At 36.2% G+C, this 21,624-nt stretch overlaps 1 protein-coding gene and 1 non-coding gene across 2 annotated transcripts; both read right to left on the bottom strand.

The window, feature by feature from the left end:
• Positions 1–104: 104 nt before the first annotated feature.
• Positions 105–18,704, bottom strand: LOC128992391 (inactive ubiquitin carboxyl-terminal hydrolase MINDY-4B-like). Its single transcript, XM_054415947.1, has 10 exons — positions 18,627–18,704; positions 10,580–10,668; positions 9,413–9,627; positions 8,725–8,890; positions 7,797–7,862; positions 7,043–7,113; positions 6,537–6,684; positions 4,022–4,218; positions 3,066–3,215; positions 105–532 (listed from the first exon to the last, which is right to left on the bottom strand). Exons 1-10 carry the CDS (start codon positions 18,697–18,699, stop codon positions 484–486), a joined length of 1,224 nt encoding a protein of 407 aa, XP_054271922.1. The 5' UTR covers positions 18,700–18,704; the 3' UTR covers positions 105–483.
• LOC128993668 (U4 spliceosomal RNA) lies at positions 12,149–12,289 on the bottom strand. The gene has a single exon (XR_008490797.1). It is a non-coding gene; the product is annotated as a U4 spliceosomal RNA (small nuclear RNA).
• Positions 18,705–21,624: the final 2,920 nt, after the last annotated feature.

Below are 21,624 nucleotides of genomic sequence, written 5' to 3'. Positions count from 1 at the left end.
AATTTGAAATCATTTGGTAAAGGGTTAACATTAGGCCTACTAAAGGGTAAACAAATCCCAATACAATAAATCATATTATTTATAATAACATTTATTTCCTTTAATTCACTACATACATTCATATAACAACATCTACCCTGGATTGAAAACCCCCTAATCAACATTCCCCCAGAATCTTCACATATTTACAATCATACACTTAACAATGTTTAAAGTATTGCACATTTTAGTATACTCGTATTACTTTGTTTTATAGCTAAAGTTTACTTAAAACTGTTTGTACTTAAACTTTTGGATAGGTACTTATTCTTCTGAGTGTGTTGTGCATGTTTTGTTTGGTGTAAAACATAAAATTCATTATCCGCTATTAGTATATTAATATTGCAAATGGTTCATGTCATTACTGTATGGAGTGTTTAAAACTAAAAATAACAGCTGATCTAGTCTAGATCCAATGTATGAGATGAGCTGGTATCCAGTTTTTCAGATAAACCCTGACATTCCATGCCACTGTATCCTTGCATCCTGCCATCTGGAACAAACACAAAAATATTTTATCTATATTTTATTTTTCAAACGATTTTTAAATCCCAAACTCATGACTTAGTAGAGGTAGGTTGGTCTTAAGTTGTTGCAAGATGTTTGCGACCAATCTATCTATCTATCTTCTATACTATTATAAAAAAGAGGTGGTTGCTGTATGTGTGTATGTGTGTATGGGAAAAGTAAACTCGAAAAATACTGGTCGGATTGGGCTGAAATTTGGCATGATGATAGCTCACATTCCCGATTAACATATAGGCATATTCTTATTTCAAAAATCCTTTCGGGCTCCGCCCCAGTGGCTCTGGAGTTTCCCATGTTAACCTTATGAGAAATGGAATTATTGAATCTTAACAGCTGTTTCAATTAAACAAGTTGGTTCTGTTCTATGATGTTCAATAGCATTGAAGTTACAAGGATTACCAACAGGGTGCAGCACTATTATTTCTTTTACATTTATGACAACAGCTAATTTGCAACCAAAAGGTGAGTGAGCGTAGCGAACGAACTTCAACCTAAAGGTGAGTGAGCGTAGCGAACGAGCTCCAACCTAAAGGTGAGTGAGCGTAGCGAACAAACTTCAACCAGGACGTGATTGAGCCATGCGAACGAGATAATCTTGAAAATTAAGAAGTTAAACGGGGCAAAGCCCGCGGGTTACAGCTAGTACTATACTATACTATTATAAAAAAGAAGTGGTTGCTGTATGTGTGTATGTGTGTATGGGAAAAGTAAACTCGAAAAATACTGGTCGGATTGGGCTGAAATTTGGCATGATGATAGCTCACATTCCCGATTAACATATAGGCATATTCTTATTTCAAAAATCCTTTCGGGCTCCGCCCCAGTGGCTCTGGAGTTTCCCATGTTAACCTTATGAGAAATGGAATTATTGAATCTTAACAGCTGTTTCAATTAAACAAGTTGGTTCTGTTCTATCATAGACAAAAAGAAATAAATATAGACTGTCAGCTGTGCTGCGGTTAGCGTATATTCCGGCGCCGACCGCTAGGGGTAATGGTAGTTACGGCGCACACCGCTGCATCATCAAGCGCTAGCGACCGTTTCCATAACAACATGGTAGTTGGGAGTAGTGTTGCCAAATTTGGAGAAATTCCCCGGAATTGGTGTTTACTGACTTTTTTAGTATTAATTAATAAAATAATTTAAAATGCCATATTTTATTGTATTTTTTTTTAAACTTATATTTTTTATACTTTTGCAGTTTCATTACAATGATTCAATTCATTTCATTTCATTTCAAGTTTTTCTTTGTTAATCCATAATTTTAGGAAGTGGTTTATTGGAAGGTTTTGTTTTATATTTGCAAGGTCAAAAACTAATTAACCAGGGTGTCTAGTATGCGGGGAAAACGGGAAAGTCAGGTATTAGTATTGAATTTCAAAATGGTCTTGAAAAGTTGGGATTTAGTCTTTATTTTTATATCAAAGTTGGGAAATTTCATGATTTTATCTCGATCGCACTAGACAACGATCACGTTTCCGTGACGGCGCAAAACGATGATGATGTCTACACGACCGCGGGAGATGTCCTTAAACCGCGACCGTGCTATTTATGCTATAATAGACGTCGTTTTCGAGACCGCGGGAAAAATGATCACGTCTTTTCTGCGATCGCGCAAGACGATAATGTCTACATGGCCGCTGAAGATGTTCACAATTTTGCCGCAATCGTCGACGACGATGACGTTTCGTGACCACGGCATTCAATGATGATGTCTACACAGAAGCGGAAGATGTTCATGATTTTGACGCGATTGCAGAAGACGACGCTAGCGATATAGTAATCATTTCGTTTGCAAGAGTGGTAGTGCTGGTAACAGCTGGCGAGTAGTCGCGGTCGACACCGAATCGAATACCGATAACCGATATCAAACAGCGATAACGCTCTAGCGGCAGATCGCAAAACCTTTCTTTGACAGTCTATATTTACTCTATTGTCTATGGTTCTATGATGTTCAATAGCATTAAAGTTACAAGGATTACCAACAGGGTGCAGCACTATTATTTCTTTTACATTTATGACAACAGCTAATTTGCAACCAAAAGGTGAGTGAGCGTAGCGAACGAACTTCAACCTGGAGGCGAGTTAGCGTAGCGAACGAGCTAACCTGAAGGCAAGTGAGCGCAGCGAACGAGCTCCAACCTAAAGGTGAGTGAGCGTAGCGAACGAGCTCCAACCTAAAGGTGAGTGAGCGTAGCGAACGAGCTCCAACCTAAAGGTGAGTGAGCGTAGCGAACAAACTTCAACCAGGACGTGATTGAGCCATGCGAACGAGATAATCTTGAAAATTAAGAAGTTAAACGGGGCAAAGCCCGCGGGTTACAGCTAGTTAATAATAATTGGTTGCAAATGGACAATTTGCTGTACGGTCCTAGTTGGAAATAGTTAACTGATTCTTCATCAGATGCCCCCAGTGGGAAGGCCTGTTGAGCCGTTAATAGAAATGTTCAGCAATTTTTTAAAGTTTTGACATAAACATCATGCCCCAGGGGACTCACTTGGTGTGGATGAGTTTCTCTATGTTACTGAAGGAGTTGATGGCTGCTTGTTCCTGTTCTGTGTGATGATTGACTTGAGGCTCTTCTTGACGAGTGTCCACAGTCATCTGACATTGACTGCCTCCACAGGTGTAGTAGTGCAGCTCAAACCTGCCACAGAAAATATATATGTTTATGCGTATGTCAGTCTGTGATCAAGAGAGATTACTCAAGTTGCGGCCTGGTGCACTGATCACAATATTATATCGAGACTGGGTGTGGTAACTGCCTATTCCTGAGGGTGGGAAAGGGGTGTCGTCAATTAATAGGTAGTCAGATTTTCCACATGCTATGAAAGTATGTTGTAGCTGAAGGCTTTGATGAGTAAATACTGTGTAGTAGTGTCAAAAAAACAATATGGCTGGCATATCTACCAGGCACACATATTCAGATCATGTTATGAAGTAAAGGATTGACTCTGTCAATCTAGAATCAGGATTTTATGAAAGTTATCTACAAGATTCAGGGATTTAAATTGTCTTAAAGGATACAAATAACAACCACTCCTGCTAGCTAGCATTTTACAATTTTATATACCTTAACCATCTTACAAAACTATTATATTTATAATTGTAGAACACTTATTAAAAAGTTAAATTTTTTTAATTGACACTCCTAGCTAGAATATGATTTTGGGATAACCCAAAACTAAGAGATTAGGAATTTGTAGGCTGTAAATTGTTTTAAGGCCCTGCGCAGATGGTTAATAGATGAACTTCAGAATATGCTATTATAGACAACTTGTTAGACTTTTTTAAAGTTTAAAGGAAAATCAAAGGCTTTCTTGAAGTTAAATATTATATTTAATTTAATACAATTCTGAAATATTGGCTGAACTCAAAAACCTGCTCTTTGCTATGCCACTGATCATAGACTAATTACAAGAGCTACAATCTCCTACATTGCTCATAACATACCTCCTCTCTGCATGGTAGTTCCTTAGTAGTTCTCTATTGGTGTTAAACATGACCCCGAAATGACCTTGACTACAAACCACCCAGATTGGTAGAGAAGGAGTCTTCAGTCGAGATCCTGGCATCCTCTCCTCTACTCCTTCTTCGTAGAACAGGAACCCGATCTCGCTTCGGGACAGTATACCGTACTGAGGGACTGCCTTGAAAGAAAAAAATTATGCAGATAATATTTAAAGAATATTCCAAAAGCTAGTCATAGAACTAATAATCATAGTACAGTACGGTACTGTAAGGATATTTTGCTACGTAAACATTCCTAAGCATTATCTCAATATTGGGGTTGTCAACCCAAAAACTATAACCTTATCATTGAATTTGAATTCTAATCGACGTCCCAAGGGTCCAAAGGGACCAGATGAAGGAAGACGTTTTATTTTCTCCTCAACAAGATCATAGTTGAATGACTCCTTAAAGCAGTGCTCGATTTGTAAAAAATAAGGCGTCGGAGCTGTCAAGAATCAAGAATCAAGAAACAAGAAGTTTATTGGCCATTAAATACAATGTACAAGAATACATTAGCGTACAATAGGCTTCGTCAAATAGTTTTAGTACAAAGAATCTTAATTTTCTAGTCTAAGTCTGAAATGTACATTTAAGGTATTCTTCAATGCTATAAAATGCTTTTTGTTTTAGCCAGTTTGAGATAGTTTCTTTGAATTTTACAAGAGGTAGATTTCTTACAACTAATGGTAACTTGTTAAATAACAGAAATTGCTGGTAACTGTGACTTCTAAATGATTTGTGAAGGCGAATGTAAGGTGTTACAAGATTATGTTTGTTTCTTGTGCTGTGTTCATGTTGATTACATTGTTCACTAAAATTAACTATATTTTCTTTATGTTACCTGTTTAATGTGATTAGTTCTTATTTTTGTACCTAATATTTATGCCAATATTTTCATCTTTCCAAAAGGGAGGTACCGTAACCCTGTTTTGCTGCGAATGGAGCACTGCCTAAAAGTATGTTAGTTTTAAAGCTCTATTCACTCTTTTTTGTTCAATGGGAGTTTATGGGAGGATAAAGATTCTATATATAGTTTACAATAAGCAGCCCTTTCAGTTGGTATACTGTACAAGAAATGAAACATTATTTCACAACAGCATAATCTGTCACTGTTATTAATTTAGTTATGTTTTTTACACTAAACCTGAGTGAAATAAACTTTAACATGAAATTGAGTTGTGACATCCAGGTGGGTATTAGAGTATAGTAGAGTTTTGATTATCTGATCTTTCTCTCACGACCCTCTCCTTGGGTAATCAGATTCTGTGAAATCGAAAGCTATTACGTGTGGTTTTACTAAACCTTAGGTTACGCCCATACAACACCTTTTGCGACTCCAGAAGATACACACCTAGTACCATTGACTATATAACACTACTATATAGTAGTGTTATATAGTCAATGCTAGTACTATGCTTCATACAATTGTCATACTACTCTACCCCCTCTCAATTTAGCAGTAGTGTGAACGGATACATACGTAGCTGAGAGAATGAATATTGCTTTATACTATATTGCTGAAGCAATGTAAACAAAAATATTTTTCATGTGATCCAACCTCGCCGTAGCAGGTGTAGAGGTGTAGGCTGGATACAAATCTCTAGAGTAGACAAAGTCTCTATGTGTCCTTTAATTATTGACCCGTATGGCATTATCATTCAATTATCAAAAGATGGAGACTTCATTAGATCAGACTTCTCTAGTACCTGGGGACTGTGACTCGGTATATTTTATTTATTTCCATTGTACCCCTATATCGAGTAATCTTCAGTGTAATCTTTGCTCAATAGTAACAACTGATGTTTTTCCTTTAGTACTGGATTTTTTAATTTACTAGTATACTGAGGATGACTTGTTATAAACACATCTAAGTCTTTTGTTTACCTTTTCCTTGTTTATTTCTTTCAACCAACATGGTTACTTGGTAACCCATAAGGCCAATGTTAAAAAAAGTTAACTTTAAATTTAATTTTGCACGTTAACGTACGATGATTAATCATTGTTAAAGAAAACGCCTCAAAAGATCTTTCTTATTTGTTTGGTAAAAGACTGTTTCCTGATATATGTAAATAAACAGTCACATGTTTTTCAATTGTTTTTGTTAAAAACAAATAATAGTTTTAGTGTGTTGTTGTGTGGAATGAAATAAAGAAGATGGTTTTTGTTCACATTTATTTTTGTCATTTCTGATATTTTATATTAACTGATCGTCCGTGATATCGAGTTGATCGAATCACGCATATTGAGGATGACAACGTATAAATAATTCAATTTTTGCTGACAGTTTTAACTGCATTAAACACGTTTTTAGGCCAGAAATAAATTATTTACAACATTTTTAGGAAATTGTCGAAGCCATTTTCGAGATCTTTGTGCAAGCATACAAGCATACATGCATATACGTACAAGTAAACATTGCTCATATAAGAGTATAGGATACCATCATTAAACTTACATAGTGCTCCTCATCACCAACGTAGACAACACCGTTGTGTAGGTAGGGAGTGGCTCGTCCAGTCAACAGTAAAGTCACAATACACATGGATCCTTCCTCCGCTCCTGTCACCAAATATGCCTTCTCCACCTCCATGTCCTTCTGACAACTGGCAACATTATTGAACGCCTTTTATTGATGACATATTTAACAAATTAAACACATTTCAATTTACATAGTCGTCACATAGTAAGTGTTGTATAGTATTGTATTGGGGGTATATTTGGTAGTGTTTTACCAATGAGCAGGTGAGCATGTGATTAGATCAAGAGTGTAAACTACTGAATTTATAATGTTAAATCTGAATCTGAGAAAGAGTGTGGACCAGGGCCAAGATAGACGAAATGTAAGAAAAGTCTGAAATAAGTTAGGGGTAACCTATCTGCTGATTTTAATTTTATTTCGTTAAGACAGCGACACAATTGTAGGAAATGGCTATTAATTCTATCAAGGTAATATCAACTTACTTGCTAGTTCCTCGAGTTGCCACTGCGCTGTACAGAAGCAGCAAGGCTCCTGGACCAGTCTCTTCTAGGAACTAAACAGAATGTCTACTGTATTTAAAATGAGAGACTAAACTAATATTGTTGGAAACATGATTAAAAGCACGACTTTGCATGGCATGTTCCACTTGGCCATACATAACTTGTCATTCCTGAAATTCGTGTACGGTATGTATTTTTACTAGTTAGTTGAACTTTATCTTTGTTGTTGTGTACGGTACCTATATATTTTTTCAGTCACCAAAAACTTACATTTTATAGTTTTAAGATACGGTAAGTTTAAAGATACACCACAATGCAATTAATTATATCTGTCCTGAATTTTTAGATAGGTTTAATTGTATACGATTTTACATAAATCATTTGTTTCTTTAAACATTTTCAATAAAACAATGTGTTACCCAGTTTTAAGGACTTTTTAATTAAGTTACCTTATGTGTTGTTATTTGAGTTGAGTTCTTACAATTCAATAAACACTCTGATATGTTGACACTGATACATATCTCGTCTTAGGGTATGGTACATTTGGAGTTGCACTTAAAATATAGTTTGTCTACTATAATTTTAGTGAAACTCCGAAGATGCCACACCCTCTGGCAAAATACGTATCAGTGTAATAAGAGTAATTGAACTTTAAAAACACAATACATAAACAACAATACATAAGGTAACTTAAAGTTTTTAATTTCATATTAATTAAATTAAAATACATACTTACAAAATGAATGTAGCGTTTAAGGAAAATCTGAAGATCTTCCAGATTAGTAATTTCAAACAGATGAAGCTGAAACATACATTAAGTAATTTTAGTTTACTGAAACCAGGCTCATCTTCTTGCAAAACAAGAACCCTTTTCATGTTGCAAGGGGAAGGGGCATTCATTTGTCCCCTGGCAGTATGAGGAATAATATGGCGTTGTTTTATAGTCTTAGAGTAAAAAATGCCAAATATATATCAATTATTAAGAGCTGCTCTGGGCTAGGAGTGTGTAAAGGCACCAAGAACTTTCCTATACCATCTATCTCGGAGAAGAAAGGATCAGAGGATACATTCCATGGTACTTAACTGGTGTGCCATCATGTACTACAACACTCTTGGTGGAGGAAGACCCTGTGCCTTGTGAGATAGGAATTTCCACACAGTGCTCGCCGTTTTGGCTCTTCCACAAGTATATTTCCGTCCCAACATACAGTTCGGCCAAAACTTCTGTGCGCGCGGATGTGTTGCTACTAGCCGAACTAAAACATACGGGTACGGTTATTGGCATACTGTGGGTAGGACAAGTGAGTAGCAAGATACAAAATGTTTTCACAAAAGCACTCCCGCCAGCCCCCTCACCTAGACCCGACCAGATCTGGTCGTGCACACAGAAACTTTGGTCGAACTGTACCAGAGCTGAAAGCACAAGGTTTTCCCACACTGCCCCCAACTTTTATATCAAGGGGTTAATGATACGTCATTTTAATCAAAAGAATAGCGAATCACCACTTGCTTTGCTTCATATATGCTCTAGCTAGACATTTGAGGCCCATGTTGATGGGCAAATGCAAAGGCAATATACAGTCCACCAAACTTCTTAAAGGATAAAGACAATTTATTTTAGTTTTCAACAGTTATTTATATATTTGTTGTGGGAATATATAAACCTTCTCTGTGAGTGTGTCCTGGAAGAAGTTGACAGAGTGAGGCACGAGTGCTGTGTCCTGGGGCAGACATATTATAGCCTTAGTCTTCTCTCCCACTCTCCATAGAATGTCGCTCATTGCCTTGATTAAAGCCTCCAGCTGTCTCGACCTGTTGGGCTTGAGAAACCTGCAATGCAGCGACAAACATATTTATAAAAATGATTGAAATGTTGTGTTTTGTTTTAGATCATTGTAATTTAGGATCAAAATTAAATACGGTCACTTAAAGCCTTGACTATATAGATACAGCTTCAGTTTCCAGTAGTCAATGCTTAAACAGTTGATGTACCGGTACCCTAAGTACTTTTGTACCACCACCAATCTATGATCATGACTTAAATTTGTCATTAATTTATGTTGCTAATCCCCCAGCCATGTTCAGGGTCATATACATACTACATACGTACATATATTTCATTTTAAAGAATAGTGTTTTTGGCTTTTAGGGACATCAAAATGAAAAAAGTAAAATGGTCCTGGGTCTAGGTCTTACCATGCCACTTAGGGTAATAACTTATCTACAAGGAAATTCACTAATTAAAGTTGCTATTAAAGAGTAAAAAACAGGGTTTAAACTGATTCCTAAAAATACTTTAAAATGGAATTGAAAAACACAGTTCATTTAAACTTTTTTGACATTTCAACATACATCTCAACAGAGTTTGCGTTCTCAATCCGCTTCTCAAAGAGTAGAATTTTGATTATCTCAGCTTGCACGGCGGACAGTAAGCCTCTGGTGCTGTTTCGAGATCCCTTTAGTCCGTAGGCCAGCTCCTTGTCAGGCTCCCTGAAGGAGAACCCAGTCCGAAGCCATTCTCCTCGTGGTGGAGCCACTGCTGTGCCAAACACCACGGTGCGTAGTGCCTGTGAGTATGTGAGATGATTAGAAATACAGACTACCATGTACTCATAGGGTCGGCAGTATCATTGTATAAAAAGGAAAAAGTCAAACACGTACTAAACTTTAACATTATCTCAACTTAAAACTTGTTAACACACAACTAAACCAAAATGCATGTCATACAAATAAAGTAAAAGTTAATTTAAAATTCCTTTGGTGTCATTTTATTATTATTATTTTTTTTAGTTCTTGATCAGTTCTAACACATTTCAAACACTGCTCGACAGACATCTGTTTAATACTCTTTATGACAAGATATGGTACAAAATTTCAAGTTTGGAACATTATGGGGACTGCATATCTGATCTGATTCTTTCTCTCAGATGAACTAAAGGTCGAGCCTATCTGAACAAACTATGGTTTTCGCCTCAGAAAGGAAAGTTACCGTACAGCAAAAGGTGAACCCTGCGATTCTGAAAGTCCACAGAGTTATCTCTGTCATTCCATTTTTTTTAATCTTGTTTAACATTAAGGAATGTAAACAAAACTCTTACTACCAGATGCAGTGATAGTAGTAAGAAATGGTTGACATTTTTCCTTTCATATTCTGAGTTCATTTATTTTATGAAGACAACCTCGACCCCTATACCTGTGATTTTGGCGCTGTGTCACTAGCACTAGATGCGAGGCATGGGGTAGTAGGGACAAGGAACATACTTTCTGTACCAGACTGTATTTTAAACTGCGCCCTCGTGTCAGAGTTCCAAACCCTCGCTCACATCGCTAATGAGGATCAACCCCTTGGAAAAACCCGTTGGACTGGAAATTAAAATCTGACCGTGTCAGATAACCAATGCGGCCCATTAAATCCTCTATATGATGAAAACTCTGTGTTTTACTTTTAACCCATGAAGTTGGCTGAATATTCTACAGTGTAAGGTCCATTCTACTGCCCAACTGATCTACTCAACTCACCACTGCCATCTCCTCATTTATAGGCTCTCCCCCCACCACCGCCACACGGCCGGACGACCTCTGCTGATTTCGGGCATACATAACCCGATCTGTAACAGACAGGTACAAATTAAAACAGTTTATTGCATTGAAAATTATTATTGTATTATTTTACATTCATTGGTGTCAGCTAGTAGTTTTTTTTCCAGAGGGGGGAGGGCAAACTGGTATCTTGTTCCATAGGTTAGAGGAAAGGCCCACTGGCTCCCAGAAACTACTGTAGTTAGATATAAGCTAAAGCATAATTTATGGCTGAAAAATGTTTACAACCTAGATACTACAACATAGGGTTTTTCAACGAATATCGCACGAAACAGTTCTTGAAGGTTCGTTATTTTATTTAAATATAAGTCTAGACATGTTTGAGTAGCCAACGACACTCACCAATTTAGTGAATTCTAGGATAAGGTTTTAATTTTGGTCGGTGCTCTGGTTTAATTTTATCCAACATACAACACGGACAGATATGTATTTATAGGGTTAGTTAGTGAAACAGGTTATTTTCTTAGAACGTAGGTGAGTATGGAGTATGTCCCTTTATCTGTGGTATAGGGGACGGTATGGTGGTCGAGTACAGGTGTAAGTAAACCCTGCGTTCCCAACCTCTGGAACGGAAGTTTAGTTGCCATGCAGCGTTGGACCGGACCACAGTGTGGTTTCGCCGTCAAGGCATTTTATCAAAGCACAAATAATTTAGTATATCAAAGTGTTTTTGTACGGCGATTGGCTACGGAGAAAATTCAAAATATTGTTAATTTGAAATTCCCATGTTATTATTATGAAGAATATTGTAAAATGTTGTAGTTGGCTATTTTATGGATATGTTTTGATCAAACTTGGCGCATTTATTGATATGTTAATAAAAAAAACTCACTTTATTAGTTTCCCTGTAGCAGCTAACCTAGGTACTCGTTAAATGTTAATTAATGTTTTTATGTTAATGTTTATTTATATATATATATATATATTTATTTTATATATATATATATATTTACGTTAATTAATAAATGTTAATAGATAATTTGAAAATCAATTCAGGCTAATGGAAATTTGCTTAGTCGGCTGATTTGCTGCAGCGGGGGTATTTATTTTCTCATCAAGATTGAAATATTCTAGTACCCTATTGTAAATCAATAAACTTTTAAAATTGAAAGTATTCGATTCCCTACTTCTTAACCATTAATCCAATTTGCATACCATCTGACTTAACACCATTTAACTTGAGAACACTGTGCATAATGTAAATCCAAACGTTAACAAAACATATTGTCTATTGTCTATAGTATAAAATCTTTCTTAATCGCATGGCAAGATAATAGAATTTTTTATTGAAACATAATAATATAGGAACTAAGAAAGCAATGTTGACATTGTAGCCATGTCACTATTATTATGTCATTATAGTGAGAGGACCACTTGATTTCTTTACTCAAAGGTCCTGTGGTAGAAGCTGTGTAACTTTAACCCTTGCCGACAGACCGCCACCGCCCGTAAGTAACTCACTTAACATTAGATTCAGAGTGTTATGAGCCCCCGTAAGGGCTGCCAAAAATTGCCGATGCGGGCGGTATTTCACGCCCCCATGGCGGGGTATTGGTAAAAGTTTTCAATTAGCAATAATCGCACCTCAGCTGAACTTCATTGGTTACGATATTGCCACTGCGCAAAGTTGAAAAGAAGGTGGATGCAAGAGAGACCCGACCAAATTTAGACCCCTATTACCTAGCGAGTGCTAAATGGTAAACTATAACTTTTTTCATAACCACCATGTGCAATCAACCAGTAGTTATTTTTAATTAATGAACATTTTATTTAATCTTGTTAATAAACTTTCTATAACAGTCTGTTACAGATCAAACTAATTAATAAATGCGAATAATATTGCTATCAAAGTACAATTGTATTAGGGAAATAGCTAGCGCTTCCCTGCGGACTGATTCTGCACTACATGAGTTTGGCACGTAGCTCTAGTTAACGCTGCCAGGAGCGCTAGCGCTCCTCTTTCATGAACATGAACAGCTGAACAGCTTGCTCTGTGAGGTGAGCGCCGAGCGGACACATTGCAGTGATTGCAACACGGAGTACGGACAATCAGCTACTTTTACCGTTTTACCTGGTTTGTTTTACAAACAACCTTCAACCTAACTTTTCACACACACAAATAAGCTTGGTCAATAATCGGTCCCGAGTATACAAGAGAATAAAATACCGCCCGATTATTATATACAGAGAATAGAAGGGTCCGGAAGTCTAAATTATTTAGTCTTCTTAAATTATCCAACCGCCCGGGAGGGAATAATTTATAATTTTTAAAACTACAACCCTCACAATTAGTCCAGTCAATGAATGATCCAAAAGTGGGTGTAGAGTGCGTGATCAGGTAACTAAGTGATTCCTTCAGAAACTTGTTCAGGGGGCTTAGGGTGTTAACATACCAAAAGTCCTGACTCCTAGGTGGTGAGCCAGGGGGGTGGAGGGCGTAAAGGGGGGTTGGTAAAGGTACGCATTTTTATATATATATTATATCTCGAAAATTATCAACTTTTTGTATTACTATACTAAATTATAAAATTGAAGAAGATTACATTTTCCACAAGAAAAGTATATAATGTGTTTATTTTGGTTAAGCAGGTTACGAGTTATTACTTATTTAATTAATATCTTATTAAAATACTCCTTCCATAAGAAATACATGCAAATTAGTATGCGAAATGGGGCGAATCCTATCCTATCCTATTCTAAAGGAAATATAACCGATATTCTGGAAATCTTGACAAAATTTCCAGTAGGCCTAATTTGACACTTTAATCATAAAAATTGATCCAAAATTAAGGCGAGTGCGAGGTAACAAAAATGTCGTGTTTTGGTGTTTTTTATTTAGAATTATAAAAAAAAAACCTCAAATCATCCCGTTTTTAAACGCGCACCTTCGCTTTAATTTTTGACCAAATTTTATGATTAAAGTGTCAAAATGCTGGAAATTTTACCAAGATTTCCAGAATATCGGTTATATTTCCTGTGGGCGGATAGGATTCGCCCCATTTCGCATACTAATTTACATGTATTTCTTGTACACGCGGTTGGTACCAAATGAAAGATATTTTCCTGTAGATGTACAGAATCCATTTAAAAATTAAAACAGGCTCAAACATAATGAATTTGAAATTTAAAAAAATTAACGTTTAACGTTTGCAATACTTATGACAGCTAGCCTGACCGTACTTCCGAACCGAATTGCACGCGGTTGGTACCAAATGAAAGATATTTTCAGGTAGATGTGCAGAACCCCATTATAAATATGGGCCTTATGGGTTGTCATGCTGGTGACAAAATAGAAACAAATTCCAATCACATGTTTTATTTACAGTGTGGGGTAAAAACAGAGAAGTTTGTACATTACATATTTTTTGTTGAGTTTTTGACCACTGGGCGATCTCTAGGAACCAATATCAAAATTAACTTTTCTTATGGATATTTTAACATGGGCCATAATTGAAAGCTTATGACAGCTAGCCTGACCATACTACTGGACCGAATTACACGCGGGTAGTACCTAAAGAAAGGTTATCGGTCCTATATGTGCAGGTTTTATTTGTATTTGGAAAATATTTATGTTAATTAGGTCAAAAATGGAAATTAAACATTTCTTAAGGAGATTTAACATGAGGCTAATTTTTAAGCTTACGGCAGCCACCCTGACCATACTACTGGACCGATTTGCACGCGGTTATTACCAAATGGAAGATAATTGTCTGTTTATTTGCCCATTTTGCTCCTATTTCAGATATTACTTGACTAAATGTTACAAAAACAGAAATTAAACTCTATTGACAATTCAACATGGGGTAAAATTTGTAGTCTATTAAAAGTGAGATCTGGAGTTCTATTGGACCGATTTACAAGCAGGTTGTGTTAAATGAAGAGTAATCTTGTATATTAAAAAAACTGTTGCAAAACTTATCACAGCTAGACTACCAAAAGAAAGGTTAACGCGGTCCTATATGTGCAGGTTTTATTTGTATTTTGAAAATATACATATATTCAAAATACAAATAAAATCATTTATAAAATAAACATAAATTTATGTTAATTGGGTCAAAAATTGAAATTAAACTTTTTTATGAATATTTAACATGGGGCCAATTTTTTAGCTTACGACAGCCAACCTGACTACTTATGGGTTGCTATGTTGTTGACGAAATAACAACAAAATATAGCCATAAAATCCAAACAAATGGAAGAAATTCCATTTACAGTTTTATTTACAGCGTGGGTGAAAAAAGAAAAGTTTGCACAATGGATACTTTTGGTCGAGCTCTAGTTAAACCAATCTTCTTAACTTAAACACTACACCATTATATGTTAAACTTCTAACCCTATCTGCATGGTAGTGCCAAGACGTAAAAAAACCAAAACATATAGATTGAGACAATTTTCCCCGGAGCCAACGAAACCCCAAAGTAGCACCTTACCTGTCGATGGAAGCGGAGCTTCTGGTGCTGTATTTCAGCAGCACAATTACAAAGTTTAAACTAGTTTTTTTGTCATATTCTACTTTTAACATATCGGAAGTGAAGCATCTTAGCACGCTACTTTGGTTGAGCACTTCGAGCAAAAACACGATATGCGCTCTTCCCCCCACAACACCATTCCTAAGTATGTGAAACTAAGGAGAGGCTTATAACTAAAGAATCACGTACTTAAAATTATGTGCTAAAACTTCGCAGTTTAATGACTTTTCCAACGAAATCACTGAGGGACGTTTTCGTTTTGTTAAAGTACTTCAAATTAACTTAATACCTTAATACCATACCTTAATACCATCTCTTCGTTTTTGACCAGGTTTACTGGATTAACTGCGTCAGTTTTCTTAATTTTAAATTAAAATAGCAAAATAAAATGTTCTTGTCAAATTTCAAATAATATTATGTACAAATAACTCACAAACTTGGCGGGTGGAATAGGGGTTTGAGTCAGTTACTCACTAGTTTATCCTCAAGAAAATCCTTGATGGAGAAATAGGCCGACTGAGTAAGTTGGTCTTTCATTTTTCCCTCAAACTTCTTGGTCTCAAGGTTTCTCAAGTCCTCCGGCAGCTTGTTAAACCTCTTGTAAATCCATTCAATAAGGGGTTTCTCTTCAACATTAATTTTTTCCGTCCTACTTAACCGATTGTCACGATTAAGGTGACATTTTAAAGGCTATGAAATAGGGTTATCTTTTGCCACCTATTTTGATTTGCACACGCTCAAAGGTCCAGCTGCTGCTGAACAGCTTGCTTTAAAAGGTTTTAATATTTAATATTTTGTAATTAATTTAACTAGGGTTAAATTTGTAACAGACAGTTTGTAAACAAGAGACAAAACTGTTTATGAATGTGGATTTAAAAATAGGTTTTTTTAATAATTGTAGCTTAATTCAGCTAGGCAAATCACTCCTTTAATATAGATTTGCAATATACTTTTTGGGTGTTGTTTTTTTTTCTTTTTTTTAAGAAAGGCTGGTGGTGTAACAATTGTCTTCAACAAACACTAATACTATATTATGCTTTTTTCTTGGATCTTAATTTTTAACTTCAAAGTATTCAAAGATTAAATGGTATTGCATTAATCTTGGAGACGAGTTTTGAGCCCAAATAAACGCAATTTGCGCACGTGGCCAGTTAAAAATACAGGCGTAATGAACATTTAGAATTGTTACACAATGCCATTGCAGGATTTAGTTATGCGTATTAACTTGTTGGTGAATATCGTTCATACTTTGAAACCATTAACTACCTATTCGGTCTTTTTTCGGCGGAGAAAGCAAAAAGTACTTAGGCCGTCTGACCTTACTACAACTTATTTCCACCCTAAACTCTATGTGCTAAAAGTATTAATGTCCTTATCATCTATATCTGTTTTTAAAAGAATACTAGCTGTTGACCCGTCCTACGTACGGGAATCAAGTAATTAGTCGATTAAAACTTAACTAAAAGTTGCCCAGTGGTCGAAAATTTGACCAAAAATATGTAATGTGTAGACTTCTCTATTTTCACCGCACACTGCAAATAAAACATGTGATTGGAATTTCTTGCATTTGTTTTGATTTTCTGTTTATATTTGGTTGTTGTTTTGTTACCAACATGGCAACCCATAAGACCCATGTTAAATTTTTCAAATTTTAAATTCATTTTTTGTGTTTATTTTTGAGCCTATTTTAATTTATAAAGGGATTCTGCACATCTACGGGAAAATATCTTTCCAACAGTATGCGTAGATTTTCTCTGCGATGCCTACGAGCTAAGAAAAAAGGTTTTAAAGAAACATGCTTGCTTATTAATATATTAAAATATTTAGTTGAGTAGCATACCAAGAAATAAACCACACTCATTGTATACATAAATAATCGTATTTTCAAGATTCTCTCTAAATAAATTGCATTGGAATTTGACTTAAAAGCGTTTAGCTTACTGATAGTTTTGACGTTTTGATGAAGTAAAACGCTACTTTTAGAGTATGTTACTGATTATCCCCACCCCACCAAAGAGCTAAATCTCATGTTTGCAATATCATATTTGATCGTTTGTGGATGTTCTAACGAAATGTATTTACAACTAGGGGAACTGGGGAAGAATAATATGGTTGTGATTTTAGAAATAGATAATTTTGGAGCTAACCCGGCCACACGAGGCGAATTTAAGCCGCGCGAAGTGCCTGGCCACACGGGGCGGATGCACCGCTACCTGTTGGGGTTTCCCAGTATCAGTACTCTATTAAAACATAGTTCAGTTCACTCTTTTTAGTCATGGACGAAACACTTATGTTAGTTTGTGCATTAGAAGCGTGTGGTGATCTGGAATGTCAACAGAAATCATTGGGTCCATCCCTTCATTTTAACCCACGCCTTTTCCCGGCACCTTCTGTCTGAGTGGTCATCACAGATAATATAAGGGGTTATATTATCCATAGTGGTCATTCAGTTTCTTGACTCAAAACATGGCTTATCTTTGACCAGTTCTATAAGCTTGTCTGTATCAAACATTGTTTGAACACCACACAACCGGTAACAAACACACAAAACAAACTAAAAAACCACTGGAAATGTCCAAAGAATAAATCCAATAAGCGCGGCTGCCGCGCGGTCGAACCGTATCGTGTGGCCTCTCTCATAAGACTGCGCGTGTCATTCCCTCCAACGCGGCTTAACTTCGCGCGGTCGAGGGACGACATGGCGCGGCTCAACCGTACATGCGGCTAAACTTCGCCTCGTGTGCCCACTCTCATTTGATTCAATGTGTTGTCGAACCCCTTAACTTCGCGCGGTTAAACCGCCTCGTGTGGCCGGGGCCTCAAATTTATTGGCGGACCAGTATCACAGCGAACGTTGAATGTAGTTGAATAAACTAATTTGGTCACTAAAAGTCCACTGGACTTATGGAGTTTTAGATTGGAGAATTACAGGAACAGGAATAGATTTCATTAACTTAAGCAATATCATAAAAGTGTATCTGTTTTTTGTTTACTTGCATAATTTTACATTAAAAAATTGTAATTATTTCAGCAATCAAATGTCTATGGATTGTATACATTTTTTTCTCGTAAATTATATAATGTGTTTACGATATTGTTTTAACGATTAAACCAAATGAACCAAAACCGAGTAAGGTTCGGTCCCCCGGTACTTGTAAATAATGTAACACGTTTAACACGTATTGTAACACAATAATGTGTAATGTAACACTATCAAAATATTATATCACTTAATTTACTGGTTTGGAATTATTGTAACCTAATCTTCCATGACTAAACTAAATAAATGTTAGCTACTTTACCACTAAGGCACCTTCCTATATATTATTGTACGATGTGTTTAAAAATTTGTTCAAACATCATTTGAACCATGTTTCGGTATGTAGAATCATTGCGAGGAGCAGCCTAGGGATAATTTAAAACCAGGCCACATTAGGCAACTAAAGATATTTAATTCCTTAATAAAATACACTTGATACAGTACTTACGTTCCTTACACGTATATCCATCATAGGATGAAAGATAACTGGTTTTTAGCAGGTTGAAGCTCTCTGCGGAACATGAGAGCATCACTGAGCAACTGTTATGGTTACTGGACTGTTATGATGAAGAGGTGTAAGATATAGATCGTGCGTGCAGCTGATCGGTGCAGAGTTTCACGTGGCACGCGTCACCGCGAGACAAGACATGTCTGAACATGTCTGGCGTTGACGGGAGCACGTGCGGAAGAAACTTGAGTTAGTTGAAGAGTTATCCTGCTCCTCAAGGTCAATAGACAAAGTAACTGATTAGTTATATCAAGATGAGTTGATGTTAAGGGTGGTTAGTAGGGTGTTGAGTTGACATTTGATGTTTTTAATTGATCCTTCGAATAAGACGCTGAATAGAAACCACTGTAATCGTGACACGTTTCTACACTAACATAATAATTAAATAAAACTGTATTTAACTTTTCAAAGGTATAGAGATTTTTGAGGTTGGTATAGACATTCGGAATGAACTGAAAGCTATACGTTGTTTAAAAAAATTACATCGCAGAGGCCAATTACTTACTATGGACCAATTAATTAGTTTATTGATTTTTATTTACAAGGCCCATGTACATGTGGCTAGTTTATTAGCAGCTAATGTTCGCCATTAGCACAAGCTGGGCACACTAGCGCAAACATTTCCATTTACGCGTGGCTAGTTATTTGAGCTGATTTTAGCGCTAGTCAGTTGTAGAATTGAAGTGTTCAGTTGTCATTTCAGTTTTTACAAAATGTCTTCTGCTCATTTAAATCGCAATGTTTTGAGACCAATTTTAATAATCGGTGTAAAGGAGTTGTGTGAAAGGAACACTGTAGGTGTTCTACATTACAGATCCCTCTTCTCAATTCAAAGATCTGCACATTTTCATTTTCTTATTTGGTGGACTTACAGCTTATTGAGAAAAGTTTTATACCACTCAACCAAGATAAGGCCAAGATACGAAGCCCTAAAAATGTCAATAGGGGAGGACCAGTCAAGATGAAAAAACGGTCAAGTATAAAACAGGAAAACCTTAAGACTCAGAGTAGAGCACCTAAAAATCTTAGAGTTGGAGTGTAAAACCCGAAACCGTTAAGAGACAGTGTGAGGGAGAAAAGGGCGGACCAGAGAAACACACAAAATGAAACCGGGACTTTTGGAAAGAAGTATATTACAAACACAGAGGACTTTGAAAGACGTGAAAGAGGGAAACATCCAAGTATTAGGCCGAGGAGCTGAACTATATATGAACTAAATATTTTGAGAAGTGCACTTCAAGAATGTATCTGGTGTAATTATTATACTATTATTTATTGAATTCTGATCAGTGTTACAAACCATTACTAACATAAAGTGTTTTTTTAGTTCAAAAGATTTTATTTTAGAATCACGTATAAACACTTATATAATATTGATCAGATTTTAATAAATACAGAGATAATATACTAAATTTATGGTTTAATGAACATCGTTGAGAACGAACTGACAAAATGTAAACAAAGAAATGAAAACAAATTACAACAATTATCTTTATTATTGTATTATATTATTATTGTAACATGTGATCCGGGGCTGTGGATTAGCAGGCGGTAGATGGTAGATGATAGCCATAGTACAGTACTTCTAACATTATAGCTTAAAACTCAAAATCCCCCATAACAGTTGTATCACTCGACTCCTCTATCACTGAGACGGAGACGTTTTCGTGCATAAAGACATTTGATTGAAGGATGATTAGAATTTTAAGAGCAATCAAGTCCAGTGTTTAAAGATTAAAGAGCAGCAGCTCAAGTAATTAAAGTCTGATTAGAGATATTTACACCGTCAGGGGAAGAAAATAAGCAACGCAAGTGCCAGTGTGTTAAAGCGCTGATAGTAGAGAGCAGTTATCCAAGTTTCACAAGAAGTCCGGATAACATGGCGCAGTTATCCGAAGTGGATAATTGCTTGGGTAACAATGATTGTAGTATGATGCATTGTTGGCGTGTGGTGAGCTCATCATATTGCACGCCACCCCCCTTAGATTAGCACCGATACATTTTTCCTGGTCATGTTCAGAATATAAAGTGCACTTTTTCAAGGATCAAATTATATATAGTTTCGTAGTGCATTCTTTAGACACATTTTTTTCCGACACTAGTTTCTCTATTAGTTGAGTTGTGAAAGTTGATGTGTTTATTCATTTCTTACTTTATCGACATTCAAGAGTGTCATAAACAAACATTAGTCAGGTCTTTATTTTACTAGAACTGCTTACTCTCGTGCAAAGCTATGTATTCAGAAATCTGTTTTGTCATTTTTTTAGTATCTACGCCGGTGGAAATTCGTATAGATGACTCTTTGAGCATCTAGAGCCGAAGAATAACCAACATATTAAACCAGGGTAAAAAATATTTTGATCACACAATTTTTTCACGTTCCTTCTTCTGACGAAGACGTACGTACTGAAAAATGCTGTACAGAATCGTTTTGAAAGAAATAATGATAACAATTTAACGAAAGTCAATAAGCTTGATTATAATATGATTCCACTAACGAACAGAGTACCTATACTAAGTTTTTGTTTTGTTTTTATAACTGAATAGTCCTTAAAAGCAAATAGAACACAAACAAAACAAATCCCATAATTTTAATAACCATTGTATTTACAGTCAAAGGATTCCTTCATCCGCTAAATATTATCACTACATATAATACCTCTACAGTATATAGGGTAGAAGTAGAACGTCATGCAGCAAGCCACACTAGAACACACGAGACACAATGCACACATCACACTCCGCAATAGTGACTCAAAATAGAGGGTAGTTGTATTCATGTAGGGAGTAAGTGTAGGTGTAAGCTAGTAAGTTATGTAAGTAGCTCACCATCATGGTGTTTCCCTAGCTTGCTGAGCCCCATGCTGTAGTGTGTGACACTGCATGTATGGGACCCCCTGCACAGTGAGTTATGACCTGTGCGCGCTCAGGTTTCCTCCCCAACAAA

This window comes from Macrosteles quadrilineatus, unplaced genomic scaffold (genome assembly GCF_028750875.1).
Source record: "Macrosteles quadrilineatus isolate MER2022 unplaced genomic scaffold, UCM_ALF_1.0 Scaffold_4__1_contigs__length_99947679, whole genome shotgun sequence".
Classification (NCBI taxonomy): Eukaryota; Metazoa; Arthropoda; class Insecta; order Hemiptera; family Cicadellidae; genus Macrosteles; species Macrosteles quadrilineatus.
This window is presented reverse-complemented; position numbering and strand designations above follow the sequence as displayed.